At 40.2% G+C, this 17,847-nt stretch overlaps 1 protein-coding gene across 2 annotated transcripts in view; it reads left to right on the forward strand.

The window, feature by feature from the left end:
- LOC113015885 (NACHT, LRR and PYD domains-containing protein 3-like) overlaps positions 1 to 16,054 on the forward strand; it is a 525,401-nt gene extending 509,347 nt beyond the window's left edge. For both annotated transcript variants that reach the window (XM_026158251.1, XM_026158257.1), the window contains 5 exons: positions 4,837 to 5,010; positions 5,291 to 5,464; positions 6,219 to 6,392; positions 15,293 to 15,342; positions 15,491 to 16,054. In XM_026158251.1, coding sequence (XP_026014036.1) covers positions 4,837 to 5,010; positions 5,291 to 5,464; positions 6,219 to 6,392; positions 15,293 to 15,342; positions 15,491 to 16,047 — 1,129 coding nt within the window. In that variant the 3' untranslated portion in view covers positions 16,048 to 16,054. The remainder of the gene's footprint in view (positions 1 to 4,836; positions 5,011 to 5,290; positions 5,465 to 6,218; positions 6,393 to 15,292; positions 15,343 to 15,490) is intronic.
- The last annotated feature ends 1,793 nt before the right edge of the window (positions 16,055 to 17,847 follow it).

The following is a 17,847-nucleotide window of genomic DNA, read 5'->3' on the forward strand; positions in this document are numbered from 1 at the left end:
TAAACTCAACTCGTCGTGTTTGGAGGACGAAGAATACTGAGTTGCATCCCAAGAACACCATACCTACTGTGAAGCATGGGGGTGGAAACATCATGCTATGGGGCTGTTTTTCTGCCAAGGGGACAGGACGACTGATCCGTGTTAAGAACAGAATGAATGGGGCCATGTATCGTGAGATTTTGAGCCAAAACCTCCTTCCATCAGTGAGAACTTTGAAGATGAAACGAGGCTGGGTCTTCCAACATGACAATGATCCAAAACACACCGCCCGGGCAACAAAGGAGTGGCTCCGTAAGAAGCATTTGAAAGTCCTGGAGTGGCCAAGCCAGACCTCAACCCCATAGAAAATCTGTGGCGGGAGTTGAAAGTCTGTGTCGCTCGGCGACAGCCCCAAAACATCACTGCTCTCGAGAAGATCTACATGGAGGAATGGGCCAAAATACCAGCTACTGTATGTGCAAACCTGGTAAAGACCTATAGTAAACGTTTGACCTCTGTTATTGCCAACAAAGGTTATGTTACAAAGTATTGAGTTGTATTTTTTTTATATTTTTTTTATGACCAAATACTTATTTTCCACCCTGATTTACGAATAAATTCTTTACAAATCCTACCATGTGAATTCATGGATTTTTTTTTCACATTCTGTCTCTCACAGTTGAAGTGTACCTCTGCTGCAAATTAATGACCTCTGTCATCATTTTAGGTGGGGGAACTTGCAGGAGTTGCGGGAGTAAAATACAATGCTGTCAATACATGAATATCCAGACATACAAAAACATCCAATTTTGGCACACAATTGGACACCATGCCAGTTGATTTTTTTAGGTATTTGAGAGCAGAAATAAATTAATTTTATTAACAGGCCTAAAAATGGTGTCCAAATGGTCTTACAAAAAATATATTTATTTGAAGAATTAACCACACATTTACATGGCAATGGCCCTTTTTCGCCATGCGCATGGAGCATTTAATATGGTCTCTGGCCCTTTAAAATCTGAGGGGCTGTAACTTTGGTTTCTTTTGGTCAATTTGCATGATTGACACCTCTTTTTAATCATTTGAGGCAATAGAATCACATTTGAAGGGAATCTCCGTCCATAGATAGAGCTTTTCCTCCTAAGGCATGGGCACCAATAAGCAGAGTTCATCCTTTAACATATAACAAAATTAAAATATTCTCATGCATGATCAACGGGCAATCACGGTACCGGCCAGAGTACCGGGAGTAGTTTGGAAAAACAAGAAGACACAGAGACTGTTCTAGGTGTCATTCCAAACTGACTCAAAGTTTATTCTTCTGTGCAAGGTTTTTATAGACAGACAACAAGTTTCAGTTTCAGACCCTGCCCACTGGGTGGGGTGGCGTCCTGACAGTTAAAAATCCTTTGTTCAGCAAGGGCAATAAAAAAAGCACTCACAAAAACAATAAATCTTTACCGAGATCTTCTACATCCTGAGTTCTGACACAAAAACCAGATGGTCTTCACACAAACATTTTGAGCAAGGTAAAAAGAGTGATTTGTTGGTGTTTTTCCTCCAACTTTAGCATCCACTTTCACAACATAAATCCTGAGTTGACAAGGCAAGAGAAAATAACAGTTAACATAAAGAGCCTTGTTAAGTCACAGAATCTTCAGTCTAATCTCAACATACTTTTGACAGGTCCATTAAACACTAGACAGTTAGAATCCTTTAGTGATATAAGTTTGCACAGGGTAGAATACTACATGTAGTTATTTGCATTAGGAAATGTTTAACCATATATACCTAAAGGCACATAATTAATGATGTGTGTTCTTTTAGCAGACTGCACTGAGGAATGCACTCAAGGAATGCACTCTTTCCCAGTTTTAAGTGCCTTGTTTACATATAGATGAACTGTTGGATTTTCCAAACCAGCAGGCCAAAAAAAAGGTTACAGAGAAAGAAAAAGACAACTAGTAAATGGGCCTTATTGAGTAACAGTTTTCCTGTATAATATCACTACAAAACAATATCCTGTAAATGCTAACCGTAGTGCTAAAATTCACAACAACATTAATGATGATACCAATCAACCAATCAAACGTTGCAATGCCAAAACCCACATGGGCCCAAATTTACTGCATGTGGCTTTTGTCCTGTCACGTGTCTGTAGTTGGGTCTAAAATGGAGGTTGTTAAAGGAAAATGGCTCTGATGCAGCTAGGTAGGCGTGGTAAATACTGAGAATCACGTGGCTACCAGCTACCAGTGTCCCGATTTGTGATTGAGACAAACCTCTGGTCCAAGTGCGTCAAAACAATGATTTTATTAAACACATGTGTGGAAAGATACACATCTTTATATCACCAACACTGATCTTCCGTCAAAACATACTTTCAGCATGGTTTTATTATGTCAGGGTTAACGCCTCTTCTCGCTTTAGACAAAACATCACATGTATAGGTTATAATTAATGACAGTTTAAGTTTCCGTGTTTAACAGCATTTTTTCCTATATGGTTGTCTGGCTCCTCCAGATCCTATAGACCCCGGATCACTAGTTGCCAAGCAGAGACAAAGCAAGATGTCTTTCACCTTTACCCTAGAAATTATACTTCATGTTTATGTGTATGTAAGCGTGTTAGGCATTCATTCACAGCATTCAAGTCACTTCATCAATATATCAGTTCAAACATAACGCTGAACGAAGCTTTCAACCTTCATTAGACTATATGCTTAACTCTATTATGAGCACAAATGCAATGTGTGTAATAACATGATTAAAACTGTATGTTTAATAAATGGAATAAATGTTTATTCAAATGCCACTGCTCAAAGCTTAATAAAAAGTTAAAAAGAATTAACATGATATAAAAAATGATATAAAATGATATGATCCCCACACCAGCAAAAAAAACGGAGGAAATCGGGACAGCAAGCCAATTTCTGTCTTAGCGCATTTGCGCCGCTATGTGTTTTTGTGGTTTTCTTTTGTGGCTCATTCAGTGAATTTTGGTCAGAGCATGGTGAAACTTGGTGCTTGGAGTCAGTAATAGTTCTGGAAGCTAACTGGGCTTTCTTTAGCCTGTTACATGAAGTTTGAAGAATTTCTTGTTCGGTTTTGTTTGTTTAGTTGTCTTCTGCACATTTACGTAACTACTCGCTTAATCATGGCTTGTTTTCGGTGTGTTTTTTTTTTTTTTTAGGATGTAGAAATGGTTTATATGACATTTTAGCTTGGATTTAGAGGTTTCTGTGGATACCACACATGTCTAGACTTATATTTCTCACCCCGTGTTATAACCAATTAAACGGGATCTCCTCCTTTTTTCCCCTGGTACCAGGGGCGTGGGGCAGAAAAATAGTATTTTGAGCTGTATCTAACAACAATAATCACAGATTATAAAATCAGGAAAATTACCAACAGAGCAACAAGGAGAAAGAAGGAATTAGAACTAACTGAACATTTATTGATATACAGAATTCATTTAAGGTATTTGGAGATTTGACTCCAATAAGTTTGAAAGCATGTGACCATGGAATTTACGTAGAGTTTAGATTAGCCACCAAACACCTGGGAAGCAGACAGATGTGTGACTACTATAACGGCCCAGAGGCCACCAGAAGTATGGACTTAAGTGCAGACAACACACGGAAGCACGGAGAATTAGTGAAAGCAACAATTTATTTACAAAGAGTGAAAGAAGCCACTATGTAACTAAACCTATATGCGATGTTCTTGAAGTTTAAACTAAAACTTGACTTAACAATAACAAACGATCACTATGAACTAAGGGCTCAGACTCACTGAGTTTAACTGTGATTACCATGAACTATGACTACACCAAAATAAGCAAGAGCAGTACTTTGATTTCACAGTGATAACCTGTGACTACAAAGAACTATAACGATTTACAAGAGCTGTACTATGAGTGATGGTGAACAATAACATACAAAAACCATAAAGCATTAAACATTCCAAACTATCACTGAAGTCCGTGAGTCCCACCCGAGGCTGACGGTAAATGCCCACACAGGAACCCACAGAGTGGGGAGGTAAGGGAGAGGCTACACTGGGGGTCCGGAGCCAGGAAGTTCAGAGTCACTATAACAGAAGGAGACAGGTTTCAAAAGAAGTTTCCGACGCTGGTCCAGAGTGAAACAACAGATTACGAGCAGTCTAACTTTCCACATGTGGGGGCAAAGCGTGGAGGGGGTAATGGTCCGGGTCAGCAGAGAGAAAAGTCCAGAGACGATCCACGATGATCCAGTGAGTCGGGTGGGGAGGCAGGCAGGTGCGATGCGGTAAGGTAGTTATGGCAGATTTGGTTATGATGTCTCGGAGGATAACTGCGAGCAGAAGAGAAGCACAGGTAAGTACGAGCAAAACTAGAAAGATCACACATGTGCTATAATAGCCTACGCTAACTGTGGTTAGCAGATGTTCTAGCGAAGAGTGATTGTGAATTCTGGTCTTTAAAACGGACAGCCAAATTACATCCAGGTGCAGCCGGTCAGTGATAACTCAGCAACTCCTCCCAGAGGTCGATTCACCGGAAGTTACCCAGACCATTACAACTACAGAGCTTCCTTATCTAATTTATACATATGCTTCATTATTGAATGCTAGTGGCAGCATGTACTGAACTATTATCACTAGATGTACCAGTTCCTCAGTGTATTGCATTTAGAGGTATAATTGTGATTTACTGAGTAATTTAAAATTATTTTATGCCCAACTCATATTTCAAGTTGTGTTGTTAATCATGAAATGTAGTGCACACTGACATGTTTTGTTTGTTTGTTTTTTTATTTAGGTTGAACATCAAAAATGATTGCTTATAAACACAAACATTTCTTTCTTTTTCCAGACTGAATGGTTGTTTCCTTTCGAAGAGAAGCTGTGAAGCTCTGTGTTCGCTTCTCAGTTCCCAGTCTTCAAGTTTGACAGAGCTGGACCTGAGTAACAACAACCTACAGGATTCAGGCGTAAAGCTTCTGTCTGATGCACTGCAGAGTCCACACTGCACACTGAAAACTCTGAGGTCAGCTATAATTATATTTAATTTTTCTTAAGTAACATAGTTACCAATTAAAACGTTTAGCTAATAAAAGTATACTTAATCTAGAAAGTAGAATGGGAGGGAGAGCCTTCAGCTTTCAGGCCTTACTTCTGTGGAACCTGCTTCCAGTTTGGATTCAGGAGACACACACACTTTTTACTTTTAGGATTAGTCTTAAAACTTTTCTTGAAACTGTCTTTCACCATGAATACATTTTAACTTCTGTGTTTTAGTTTTTGTCCTTGTGTTGCTTATTTTGTAGACTGAGTGCCTGTAACCTATCAGAGAGAAGTTGTGAAGCTCTGTCCTCAGTTCTCAGCTCCCAGTCCTCTAGTCTCAGAGACCTGGACTTAAGTGACAATGACCTACAGGATTCTGGAGTGAAGCTCCTGTCTGCTGCAGTGAAGAGTCCACACTGTACACTGGAAACTCTCAGGTCAGGATTCATTCTTTTCCATTTAGTATGATTTAGGGTCTGTATTAAATTGCTGAATAAATAGCTAAAACCTATAGAATCATCAGCTACATTTTATTTTATCTTTGGTTGGATTATAAGGTGGCTTTGAAAGTTACCTGCAGAGTGTTCAGTCGATCCAAATGCTGCAGAAAGCATTCTGTTAGGGACTAGAAAGAAAGACCATATTTCTCCTGTATTCATTGCCTCTCTGAGAATATTAACTTGAACTCTATTCTGATATACAAAGTCCAAAGTTACCAGGCCCCATTATGATTAAAGACATCATCAACAGTCTTTCATTTTCACAATATAATTTCACTTTTCTTCCACCACTGCATGTCATTAACTGTTTTCTGTGCTCTTTTATAATTTGTGTTTTTATTTGGTTCTCTGTTCTCTTGGGGTTTTTTTTTTGTCTGTTTGTTTCTTTTTTAAATCGCTTGTCTTTTCCCTCTACCTGGTTCTGCTATAGGTCTATTCTTCTTAAAAGGGAGTTCTTCCTTCTAAGGAAATATTCAGATTGTTCAGGTGTTCTCTGTAATGTTGTGGAGTCTACTGCTGGCTTCACAACTTGACACCATTGCTTTTATCAGTTGCTGCTTTAGATAGTTAATTTGAACTGAATTGATGGAATACATTAGGGTCATGGTATTTGAAGAAAATGAAAAGCAAAAGCAAATGTTCAGCAGAGTGTTTTCAGAATAACTGTTTTTTTTTTTTTTTTTGTCTACAGTCTGTCACACTGTCTGATCACAAAGGAAGGCTGTACTTGTCTGGCATCAGCTTTGACCTCCAACCCCTCCCATCTGAGAGAGCTTGACCTAACCTACAATCACCCAGGAGACTCAGGAATGATGCTGCTGTCGGCTGGACTGAAGGATCCACACTGGAGACTGGACACTCTCAGGTATGGAGAATGTCTGGTAGCGAAGGAAAAGCTGGAAAAATTGTCCTTCCCTTACTTCCTATTTCTTTCATGCTGATGTGACATTAACAATCACACATGCAGGAATATTTTGGGGAAGAGACAGTGGTTCAACTGACTAATAAAATGATATTAATGTAGGTGTTCTCCAAGGAAAACATTTCCAGGAACAACAATGCTAACTGCTTTTGTCCTGCTGCTTGCATTCATTTTAAGAAAAATCCTCTTCCTCCCTTTCTTCCTGATACAGGTCAGATTAAAACCTTAACAGAGAAAGACCTAGGACATGTTTCGCCTGGCTTAGTACAAGAATAGGAAGCACAGGAAACTGTGAGCCTAGCTGAAAAATAAATCATTAGTAAACAGACAGCTCTCCGGGCGTACCCTGCCTCTCAAGTTATGGTAGCTGGAACTGGCTCCAGTCTCCTGCAACCCTGAAAAGGATAAGCAGAAGAGGATGGATGGATGGGTAAACTTTCAGAATTAGAGCTGTGGTAGAACCTGACAAGCAATGGCAGATGATGTCTTGAGAGTTAAAAAGTTGTTTCTGTTCACCTGGATGTAACGTTTTCAGTGGGAGAAACATTTCGTCACTCATCCAAGTCACTTCTTCAGTCTCAGGTGACTGCAGGTTTCCCTAGTGTATAAGGTTGGGGAAACCTGCAGTATTAAACACTTTTATATAAACACACTGTCTCTTCCTCCTCAGTTCGTGGGGAACACGTGGGGTATTACAGGTACTGCGCTTCAGTGGTTTGTATCATATCTATCTAATAGACTTCAATTTGTGCATGTAAATGTAACATTATACATGCTTCCCTTAGGCAGCATCATTAGAAGACATAGCATACATTTTCACTGCTATACAGATGACACCCAGCTCTATCTGTCCATGAAGCCAGATAAAACACACTAATTAGTTAAACTGCAGGAATGTCTTAAAGACATAAAGACCTGGATGGCCGCTAACTTTCTGCTTCTTAATTCAGATCAAACTGATGTTATTGTACTTGGCCCTGAAAAGCTTAGAAATATGGTATCTAACCAGATTCTTACTCTGGATGGCATTACCTTGGCCTCCAGTAACACTGTGAGGAACCTTGGAGTCATTTTTAAACCAGGATATGTCCTTCAATACACATATTAAACAAATATGTAAGACTGCGTTCTTCCATTTGCACAACATGTCTAAAATTAGAAATATCCTGTCTCAGAGTGACGCTGAAAAACTAGTTCATGCATTTATTACTTCTAGTCTGGACGACTGTAATTCATTATTATCAGGAAGTACTAAAAACTCTCTGAAAAGCCTTCAGTTAATCCAAAATGCTGCAGCAAGAGTGCCTTCCCCACTCCCCCAAACCCCTGACAGGCCTTCACCCTCCTCCCCCTCCCTTACTCCCTCCTCCCCACACCTGAAATTCACTGAGGAGATGATGGAGTGGGTCAATGCTGGGCTAAGATCAACCCCCCGGCCCAATCCCTTTTTGTCCCCCATAAACCCCCCACCAGAGCAGCCAAAGGTTCGCCATCGAGCCCCGCCCTCAACAGAGCAATTGAGGTTACATTGCCCAGCCTCGCCCCCCTTAGTTCCTCCTTACCACCTTCATGCCCTGTCTCAGCAGTCTGATGTGTGGAGGGTCCGGGCTGCGAGGATTATGGTAGTGGTAACTTTTCCCAGGAGAAGTTGGGACCCTGTTTACTACAAGGTTTTAAAATTTCTGTTCTTTTAGGTGACAGAAGGAGACATGTGGTCTGGTCAAAACACAGAGGTGCACTCTAACAGATCTTTAAATATAGTAAACATATAATAATAATACCTCTAAAACGCTTAAGTTGGCTTTATTAAACGTTAGATCTTTAGCTGGGAAAACATTTCTAATTAATGATTTAATCACTGAGCACAGCCTTGATTTTATGTTTTTAACTGAAACTTGGTTGGACCAAAGTAACAGTGGAGCTGTTCTCATTGAGACGACCCCTCCTAACTACAGTTTTATCAGTGAGGCCAGGGTGAGCAGGAGAGGAGGAGGGGTTGCTGTCTTATTTAATGAATCATTTCAATGTAAGCAGCTATTTCCTGGAAGTTTTCAGTCTTTTGAATATGTGGCTTTACAGCTGAAGGCCCCATCCAAAGTTGTGTTTCTTAATGTTTACAGGCCTCCCAAATACTGCACAGACTTTTTTTAATGACTTCAGTGAACTGCTGTCTGTGATCTGTGTTGATTTCGACTGTGTAATTATTGTTGGGGATTTTAACATCCATGTGGACAACCCTCAGGACAAAGGGACTTAAGACCTGAGTAACACTCTGGGAAACTTTGGGCTGACTCAGGATGTAACAGAGGCCACACATAATAGAGGACACACTCTTGACCTACTGATCTCCAAGGGCCTGAGCATTTCAAACATTACTGTGTCTGATGTGGGCCTGTCTGATCATTACTGTGTTTTCTTTGAAAGTAAAATCTCAGCCCACACAAATATATCAACAGCAGTGATCACAAAACGGTGTATAACTGAAGACACTAGTGAGATCTTTAACCATCTTCCCATTAACACCTGACCTGTCCAGAGGGTCAGTCAATGAGCTCATCAATAGCTTCAATGCTAAAATGTTAAATGTTATGGACACTATTGCTCCCATTAAGATGAAGGTTATCTCTGGAAGGAAGAAGTCTCCCTGGAGAAACTCCACACTGGTGAAAAATGAAAAAAGAGAGTGTAGGAAAGCTGAGCGCAGATGGAGAAAAACAAACCTCCAGGTTCACTATGACATCTATGAAGAGAAACTTCACAATTATAATTTACAACTGAGGAGTGCAAGGAGGTCCTACTTCTCTAACATCATCAACAAAAACAGTCATAATGCTCGGGTCTTATTTTCTACAGTTGACAGGCTAACAAACCCTCCTGTGTCAGTGGCAGCTGAACTTCACTCAACCATGGCCTGCAATGACTTCGCCAAATTCTTCAAAGAAAAAATCTGACAAGCAATTGGAACATCAACAGCAGATCCAGAATATGTACTGTGTCCACCGAAAAACTGTTTAAACACCACGAAACAGTTTCACCCTATTAACAGCAAAGACCTGGAGGACATCTTAGGTCAACTGAACTCCTCCTCCTGCTGTTTAGATGTCCTGCCAACAAGTTTTTTTCAAAAATGTCTCAAAGACTTTAGAGTCAGACCTGTTACAGATTGTCAACTTTTCTTTAATATCATTTTTTTTTTCGGAACCACTAAAAACTGCTGTAATCAAACCTATATTGAAAAAGGACAATCTTGACAAGACACAAATGAACAACTACAGGCCGATCTCAAAACTCCCATTGAAAAAGCAGTTTCTCAACAGCTCAATTACTTCTTAAAACAGAATAACTGCTATGATGCCTTCCAGTCAGGTTTTAGACAGAACCACAGCACTGAAACTGCTCTGACCAAAGTGTTTAATGACACATGTCTGAATACAGACAGTAGAAAAATGACAGTCTTAGTTTTACTGGATCTCAGTGCAGCATTTGATACAGTTGACCACAACATATTACTCAAACAACTGGAGAACTGTGCAGGTCTTTCAGGAACTGTACTAAACTGGTTCAAAACAAACTTAGAAAACAGGAATTACTTTGTATCAATAGGTAACTTCACATCTGAGCAGACAAGTATCACATGTGGAGTTCCCCAAGGTTCCATCTTGGGACCCTTTCTGTTTAACATTTTCATGCTCCCACTGGCACAGATTACAGGGAGTGCAGAATTATTAGGCAAATGAGTATTTTGTCCACATCATCCTCTTCATGCATGTTGTCTTACTCCAAGCTCTATAGGCTCGAAAGCCTACTACCAATTAAGCATATTAGGTGATGTGCATCTCTGTAATGAGAAGGGGTGTGGTCTAATGACATCAACACCCTATATCAGGTGTGCATAATTAGTAGGCAACGTCCTTTCCTTTGGCAAAATGGGTCAAAAGAAGGACTTGACAGGCTCAGAAAAGTCAAAAATAGTGAGATATCTTGCAGAGGGATGCAGCAGTCTCAAAATTGCAAAGCTTCTGAAGCGTGATCATCGAACAATCAAGCGTTTCATTCAAAATAGTCAACAGGGTCGCAAGAAGCATGTGGAAAAACCAAGGCGCAAAATAACTACCCATGAACTGAGAAAAGTCAAGCGTGCAGCTGTCAAGATGCCACTTGCCACCAGTTTGGCCATATTTCAGAGCTGCAACATCACTGGAGTGCCCAAAAGCACAAGGTGTGCAATACTCAGAGACATGGCCAAGGTAAGAAAGGCTGAAAGACGACCACCACTGAACAAGACACACAAGCTGAAACGTCAAGACTGGGCCAAGAAATATCTCAAGACTGGTTTTTCTAAGGTTTTATGGACTGATGAAATGAGAGTGAGTCTTGATGGGCCAGATGGATGGGCCCGTGGCTGGATTGGTAATGGGCAGAGAGCTCCAGCCCGACTCAGACGCCAGCAAGGTGGAGGTGGAGTACTGGTTTGGGCTGGTATCATCAAAGATGAGCTTGTGGGGCCTTTTCGGGTTGAGGATGGAGTCAAGCTCAACTCCCAGTCCCACTGCCAGTTTCTGGAAGACACCTTCTTCAAGCAGTGGTACATGAAGAAGTCTGCATCCTTCAAGAAAAACATGATTTTCATGCAGGTCAATGCTCCATCACACGCGTCCAAGTACTCCACAGCGTGGCTGGCAAGAAAGGGTATAAAAGAAGAAAAACTAATGACATGGCCTTCTTGTTCACCTGATCTGAACCCCATTGAGAACCTGTGGTCCATCATCAAATGTGAGATTTACAAGGAGGGAAAACAGTACACCTCTTTGAACAGTGTATGGGAGGCTGTGGTTGCTGCTGCACGCAATGTTGATGGTGAACAGATCAAAACACTGACAGAATCCATGGATGGCAGGCTTTTGAGTGTCCTTGCAAAGAAAGGTGGCTATATTGGTCGCTGATTTGTTTTTGTTTTGTTTTTGAATGTCAGAAATGTATATTTGTGAATGTGGAGATGTTATATTGGTGTCACTGGTAAAAATAAATAATTGAAATGAGTATATATTTGTTTTTTGTTAAGTTGCCTAATAATTCTGCACAGTAATAGTCACCTGCACACACAGATATCCCCCTAAAATAGCTAAAACTAAAAACAAACTAAAAACTATTTCCAAAAATATTCAGCTTTGATATTAATGAGTTTTTTGGGTTCATTGAGAACATGGTTGTTGTTCAATAATAAAATTATTCCTCAAAAATACAACTTGCCTAATAATTCTGCACTCCCGGTATAAAGAACAACAAAATAAACTACCACAGCTATGCAGATGACACACAAGTATATATCACAATGTCACCAGGAGACCGAGGCCCTGTACAAACTCTTGGTAAATGCATTGAGGAAATTAATGACTGGTTGTGCCACAATTTTCTCCAACTAAACAAAAACAAAACTGAAGCAATAGTCTTTGGTGCCAAAGAAAAACGATTACAGGTCACCAGAGAACTTCAATCTATACACCTAAAAACCACAAACCAGGCGAGAAAATAAGACAATAACAAAATCAGCTTACTATCACCTCAAGAATATTTCAAGGATAAAAGATCTGATGTCTCAACAGGACCTGGAAAAACTAATCCATGCATTCATCTTTAGCAGGCATGATTACTGTAACAGTATCTTTACATGTCTACCTGAAAAATCAGTCAGACAAATACAGCTCATTCAGAACTCTGCTGCTCGAGTCCTCACTAAGACCAAAAAAGTGGACCACATCAGTCCAGCTCTGAGGTCTTTACACTGGCTGCCTGTCTGTCAGAGGATAGACTTTAATGTTCTGATGCTGGTCTATAAAGCTCTGAATGGTTTAGGACCAAAATACATCAGTGACCTCCTGACCCAGCATGAACCTTCCAGATCCCTCAGGTCATCTGGATCCGCTTTTTATCAGTTCCGAGAGTCAGAACCAGACACGGAGAAGCTGCATTCAGCTTTTATGCTCCTTATATCTGGAACAAACTCCCAGAAAGCCTCAGATCAGCTGAAGCACTCAGTTTATTTAAATCCAGGTGGAAGACTCACCTGTTCTCAGCTGCATTTAAATAAAGCACCAAATCCACACTTTTAAACTTAAATTTCAAAACTAACATTTTAACAACTGATTTTATCTACTGTTATTTTTTTTAATCAATTTTAAATCATGCTTTTTAATTGTTTTTGTGTTTTTCTCTGTAAAGCACTGTGAATCACCTTGTTGTTGAATTATGCTATATAAATAAACTTACCTTGCCTTGCCTTACTGACAGGCTTCCTGTTAAATCCAGAATTGAATTCAAAATCCTGCTCCTCACATAAAAGGTCTTAAATAATCAGGCCCCATCCTATCTTAATGACCTTGTAGTGCCATATCACCCTATTAGAGAGCTTCGCTCTCGCTCTGCAGGCCTACTTGTTGTTCCTAGAGTATTTAAAAGTAGAATGGGAGACAGAGCCTTCAGTTTTCAGGCCCCTCTTCTGTGGAACCAGCTTCCAGTTTGGATTCAGGAGACAGACACTATCTCTACTTTTAAGATTAGGCTTAAAACTTTCCTTTTTGCTAAAGCATATAGTTAGGGTGGGACCAGGTGACCCTGAATCCTCCCTTAGTTATGCTGCAATAGGCTGCCGGGGGATTCCCATGATGCATTAAGTTTTTCCTTTCCAGTCACCTTTCTTACTCACTATATGTTAACAGACCTCTCTGCATTGAACCCTATCTGTTATTAATCTCTGTCTCTCTTCCACAGCATGTCTTTATCCTGTCTTCCTAGATGGCCCCGCCCCTCCCTCCCTGAGCCTGGTTCTGCCAGAGGTTTCTTCCTGTTAAAAGGGAGTTTTTCCTTCCCACTGTCACCAAAGTGCTTGCTCATAGGGGGCCATATGATTGTTGGGTTTTTCTCTGTATCTATTATTGTGCGATCTATTGTACAATATAAAGCGCCTTTAGGCGACTGTTGTTGTGATTTGACGCTATATAAATAAAATTCAATTGAACATCGTGCACCACAGAGCTATGGAGAGCTAACAGCTGATCCCTGGTGTAAACATCAGGAACATGACCCAGTCTCCGAGCACAAGAACTGTAAAAAGAGAAAATAAAAACATAGCTGTCTAAAAAAAGTACCTCTCCATTATGTGTACAAGCAAACTGGATGTAAACAAAACCAATTAAAAAGAGAAAAACTCAGCACTGGGTAGAAGCTGCTGAAACAGCATCCCTGCTCGCACAGCAGCAGAAGATGGCATCTACATCAGTATAATTAACAAAAAGACTTCAGGAAGGTTTCTTCATCCTCTTTTAGAAACCTCTGAATCCTCTGTTTGCTTAGGTTCAAAAAAGGTATTGGTCAATGTCAAATAGACCCATTTGATTGCCTGTAAAACAAATGGTCACAACTCCTACCTTTAACAGCTCTTTTTTTTTCTCTCCTTGTTTTAAACATTTTTCAAATTATGATTATTATCAGCCCTGCATAATAATAATAATAATAATAAGAAGAAGAAGAATCATAAATTGTATTTATAAAGCGCCTTTCAAGACACCCAAGGACACTGTACAATAGCTAAAAACACATAATAAAACAATGACAATGACACAATGAAGAACAATAAAACAAAAGCACAAGATAAAACTAACAAACAGTGGGTTCACAGTGAATATGCAGATTTGAACTGATGGGTTTTGAGTTGGTTCCACAGCCTGGGAGGAGAGCAGCTAAAAGCTCTGCTTCCCATGGTGGTGAGACGGATGGAAGGCACAGAGAGCTGTATAGAAGAAGATCGAAGTGAGTGGGCAGAAAAGATAGTGCTTAACAGGTCAGAAAGATAAGGAGGTGCGAGGTTATGAATGGCCTTGAAAGTGAGCAGAAGTTTGTATATTATCCGGAATTTCACTGGGAGCCAGTGAAGTTCCTGAAGAACAGATGATGTGCTGGTAGGAGGGGGTTCTGGTGATAATGCTAGCAGCAGAGTTCTGAACCAGTTGAAGCTTATGGAGGGATTTTTGGGGAGACCATGCAGAAGAGAATTGCAAGAGTCAATACGGGAGGAAACACGACTGTGGACAAGAATGGACATAGACTGGGTGGAGAGAGAAGGACGAAATCTGTTAATGTTGTGTAGATGGAAGTAGGTAGAACGGGTGAGATTATTGATGTGAAATTTATAGGAAAGTGAACTGTCTAGGATGACACCAAGGCTCTTAACCTGAGGAGAAGGGAAAACTGTGGAGTTATCGATTGTGAGTAAAAAATGGTTCGCCTTCAAAAGCTTGGATTTGGTGCCAATAAGAAGGATTTCAGTTTTATCCTCATTGATCTTGAGAAAATTAGAGCTAAACCAGGATCTTAATTCGGATAGACAATCTGTAAGGGAAGAAGGTGGCAGGGAGGAATCAGGTCTGCAAGAGAGATATAACTGGGTATCATCAATGCACCTTACAGGATAAGGTGCATTGAGGCAAATGTTGTGTATATACATAAAATTGAATTGAGCTGAATAGGAGTCATGCACATTTATCACAGCAGAAGTAATACAAGCAGCAAAGGCAGGTTGGGGTTCTTTCCAGCTAAACTGAAGAGGAATATAAAGATAATGAAGGTCCAAGTTTGAATTAGTCATATTTCATTCAATACAGTGGTGTACTGACGGGAAGCAGGATCAGTCTAAACCCTCAGCAGTTTGATCCATGTATGGTTTGAAGTGTATTTGTAAAAATGTGTGACTGTTCCTTTATCAGTGTCTAACAATATGTGTATGAGAGCCATGTAATGTCCATGTGTGCATGCTGACTGTGCTGCTCTGACCCCCCTCCTCCTTTCAGGGTGGAGCCTGCTGGAGTCCGATGGTTGAGACCAGGAGGTCTGAGGAAGTGTAAGTGTGTTTTTAATGGGATTCATGAAAACAAAGCAGCACACATTCAACCATCTTCATCATGTCAGGAGTCATCATCAAAGTGTCAATCAATGAACAGATGATGGATCAATAACTGCAGCTGGATTGTGTTTGTTCTCTCTATCAGATTCCTGTCAACTCACAATCGACACAAACACAGTGAGCAGAAAACTCAAACTGTCTGACGACAACAGGAAGGTGACACGTGAGGGGTATCAGTCATATCCTGATCATCCAGACAGATTTGATGTCTATTCTCAGCTGCTGTGTAGAAATGGTCTGACTGGTCGCTGTTACTGGGAGGTCGAGTGGAGAGGAGACATTTATATTTCAGTGAGTTACAGAAGAATCAGAAGGAAAGGAGGCAGTAAAGACTGTGAGTTTGGAGGGAATGATCAGTCCTGGAGTCTCTACTGCTCTGATGATGGTCCTCGTTCCGTCTGGTACCATAACAGAGGGACATTCCTCTCCTCCTCCTCCTCTGTCTCTAACAGAGCAGCAGTGTATGTGGACTGTCCTGCTGGCACTCTGTCCTTCTACAGAGTCTCCTCTGACACTCTGATCCACCTCCACACCTTCAACACCACATTCACTGAACCTCTTTATTGTGGGTTTAGGGTAGGATTCAGAAAGGAGATTTCTGGAATTACAGTCGGTTCTGGTGCCTCAGTGTCCCTGTGCTGAGTTGAGTGTAAAGAGTGTCCTCCTGTTAGAGAAACACTGACTCTTGAACAGATTCAAGAGTCAGTCTGTATGATATGTATATGTGATTTGTCTGTATGTATAAATTTTGTATGATAATCCCCAGGCGTCCATCTTGTGTAATGGATTGAAATCAGATAGTTTCCCATTGTATAGAGGAACGAGGCAAGGGTGCCCACTGTCACCTCTTTTGTTTGCCATGGCTATCGAACCATTAGCTGAGGCTATAAGGACGGCATCTGATGTACGGGGTTTGCAAATCGATTATGAGCATAAGATCAGTTTATATGCAGATGATGTTTTAATATTTATTTCTGATCCAGAGACATCAGTACCGGCTTTACTTAACATTATTGATACATTTAGTCAATTTTCTGGCTATAAAGTAAATTTGACTAAGTCAGAGGCTATGCCAATTGGGAGCTTTAATTCAGTGCCAACTAGACCGTTTTCTTTCCCCTTCAAATGGTCCCCCACAGGTTTTGTATACTTAGGGATATTTATAACTCCAGAATTTAAAGAAATGTATAAAGCAAATTTTCCCCCTCTGTTTGAGAAGGTAAAGCAAGATTTGGAGAGATGGAATTCCCTACCTGTTTCTTGGCTAGGACTTATAGCTTTGATTAAGATGAATATTTTACCTCGATTGTTATATCCTGTCCAAATGATTCCGGTTATATTTTCAAATAGAGTGATGAAGGATCTGAATGGTTGGCTAAGCTCTTTTATATGGAGCAAACGTAGACCAAAACTTAAGATGGCTACACTGCAGCTCCAAGGTTCAGTAGGAGGTCTAGATTTACCAAATATTAGAACATATCAATTGAGTACTCACATGAGTTATATTCATGACTGGGTCACAAATAATTCACACTCTATCTGGTTGGGGATTGAAACCTCTCTTTCAAAGTATCCATTAAGGGACCTATTGTTTTTTAAGAACTTTAAAGATATTAGATTGAGCTGTGATAATCCAGTCACACTTAATACACTTAAGGCCTGGCGGTCAGTATGTCGAATTGAGGGAATGTTGAAGCTAACATCTATGTTTACTCCTATTGTGAATAATCTTGACTTTCAACCGGGGATGTTTGATATAGGTTTTAAGGAATGGAAGAACAAAGGAATTCAGAGACTGAGGGACTTATTCTCCGATAATGTAGTTATGCCATTTGACCAATTGGTTGAGAAATATTCTCTCCCCAAACATGACTTTTTCTGTTACTTACAGATAAGGCATTATATTTTGCATAGTACTAACTTTAGTGAGAGTCATGAAGTCTCTCCTGTTGAAAAATTATTATTTTTAACAGACAAAGAGGTACCTGTGAAGATATTTTATAAGGCTTTATATTCTGTACTCTCAGGGACGTCACAGAGGCTTAAAGGCAAATGGGAAAAGGAATTAGGTATAGTAATTGATGATGAGGAGTGGGAAGATGTCTGGAGTTATGCCAAATCAATATCAGTTTGTAATCGTACCAAAGCAATAGTTAAAAATCATACACAGAATGCACATATCTATGTTTCGCAGACATCAATATAATCCTACCCTTTCACCCATGTGCCTCAAATGTAAGACAGTAATTGGTACCCTAACTCACAGCTTCTGGTCATGTTTGAAATTGCAAGAATATTGGTCTAATGTGCTACTTGAAATGGAGAAGATTTTCGGTTGTGAATTGGAGATGGACCCTCTGTCTCTCATACTGGGCCTCCCCAGCCGGCGATTAATATCCAAGAATAATAGGAGATTGTACTGTGTTCTCACCTATGCGGCAA

Source organism: Astatotilapia calliptera, chromosome 3 (assembly GCF_900246225.1).
Source record: "Astatotilapia calliptera chromosome 3, fAstCal1.2, whole genome shotgun sequence".
Lineage (NCBI taxonomy): Eukaryota > Metazoa > Chordata > Actinopteri > Cichliformes > Cichlidae > Astatotilapia > Astatotilapia calliptera.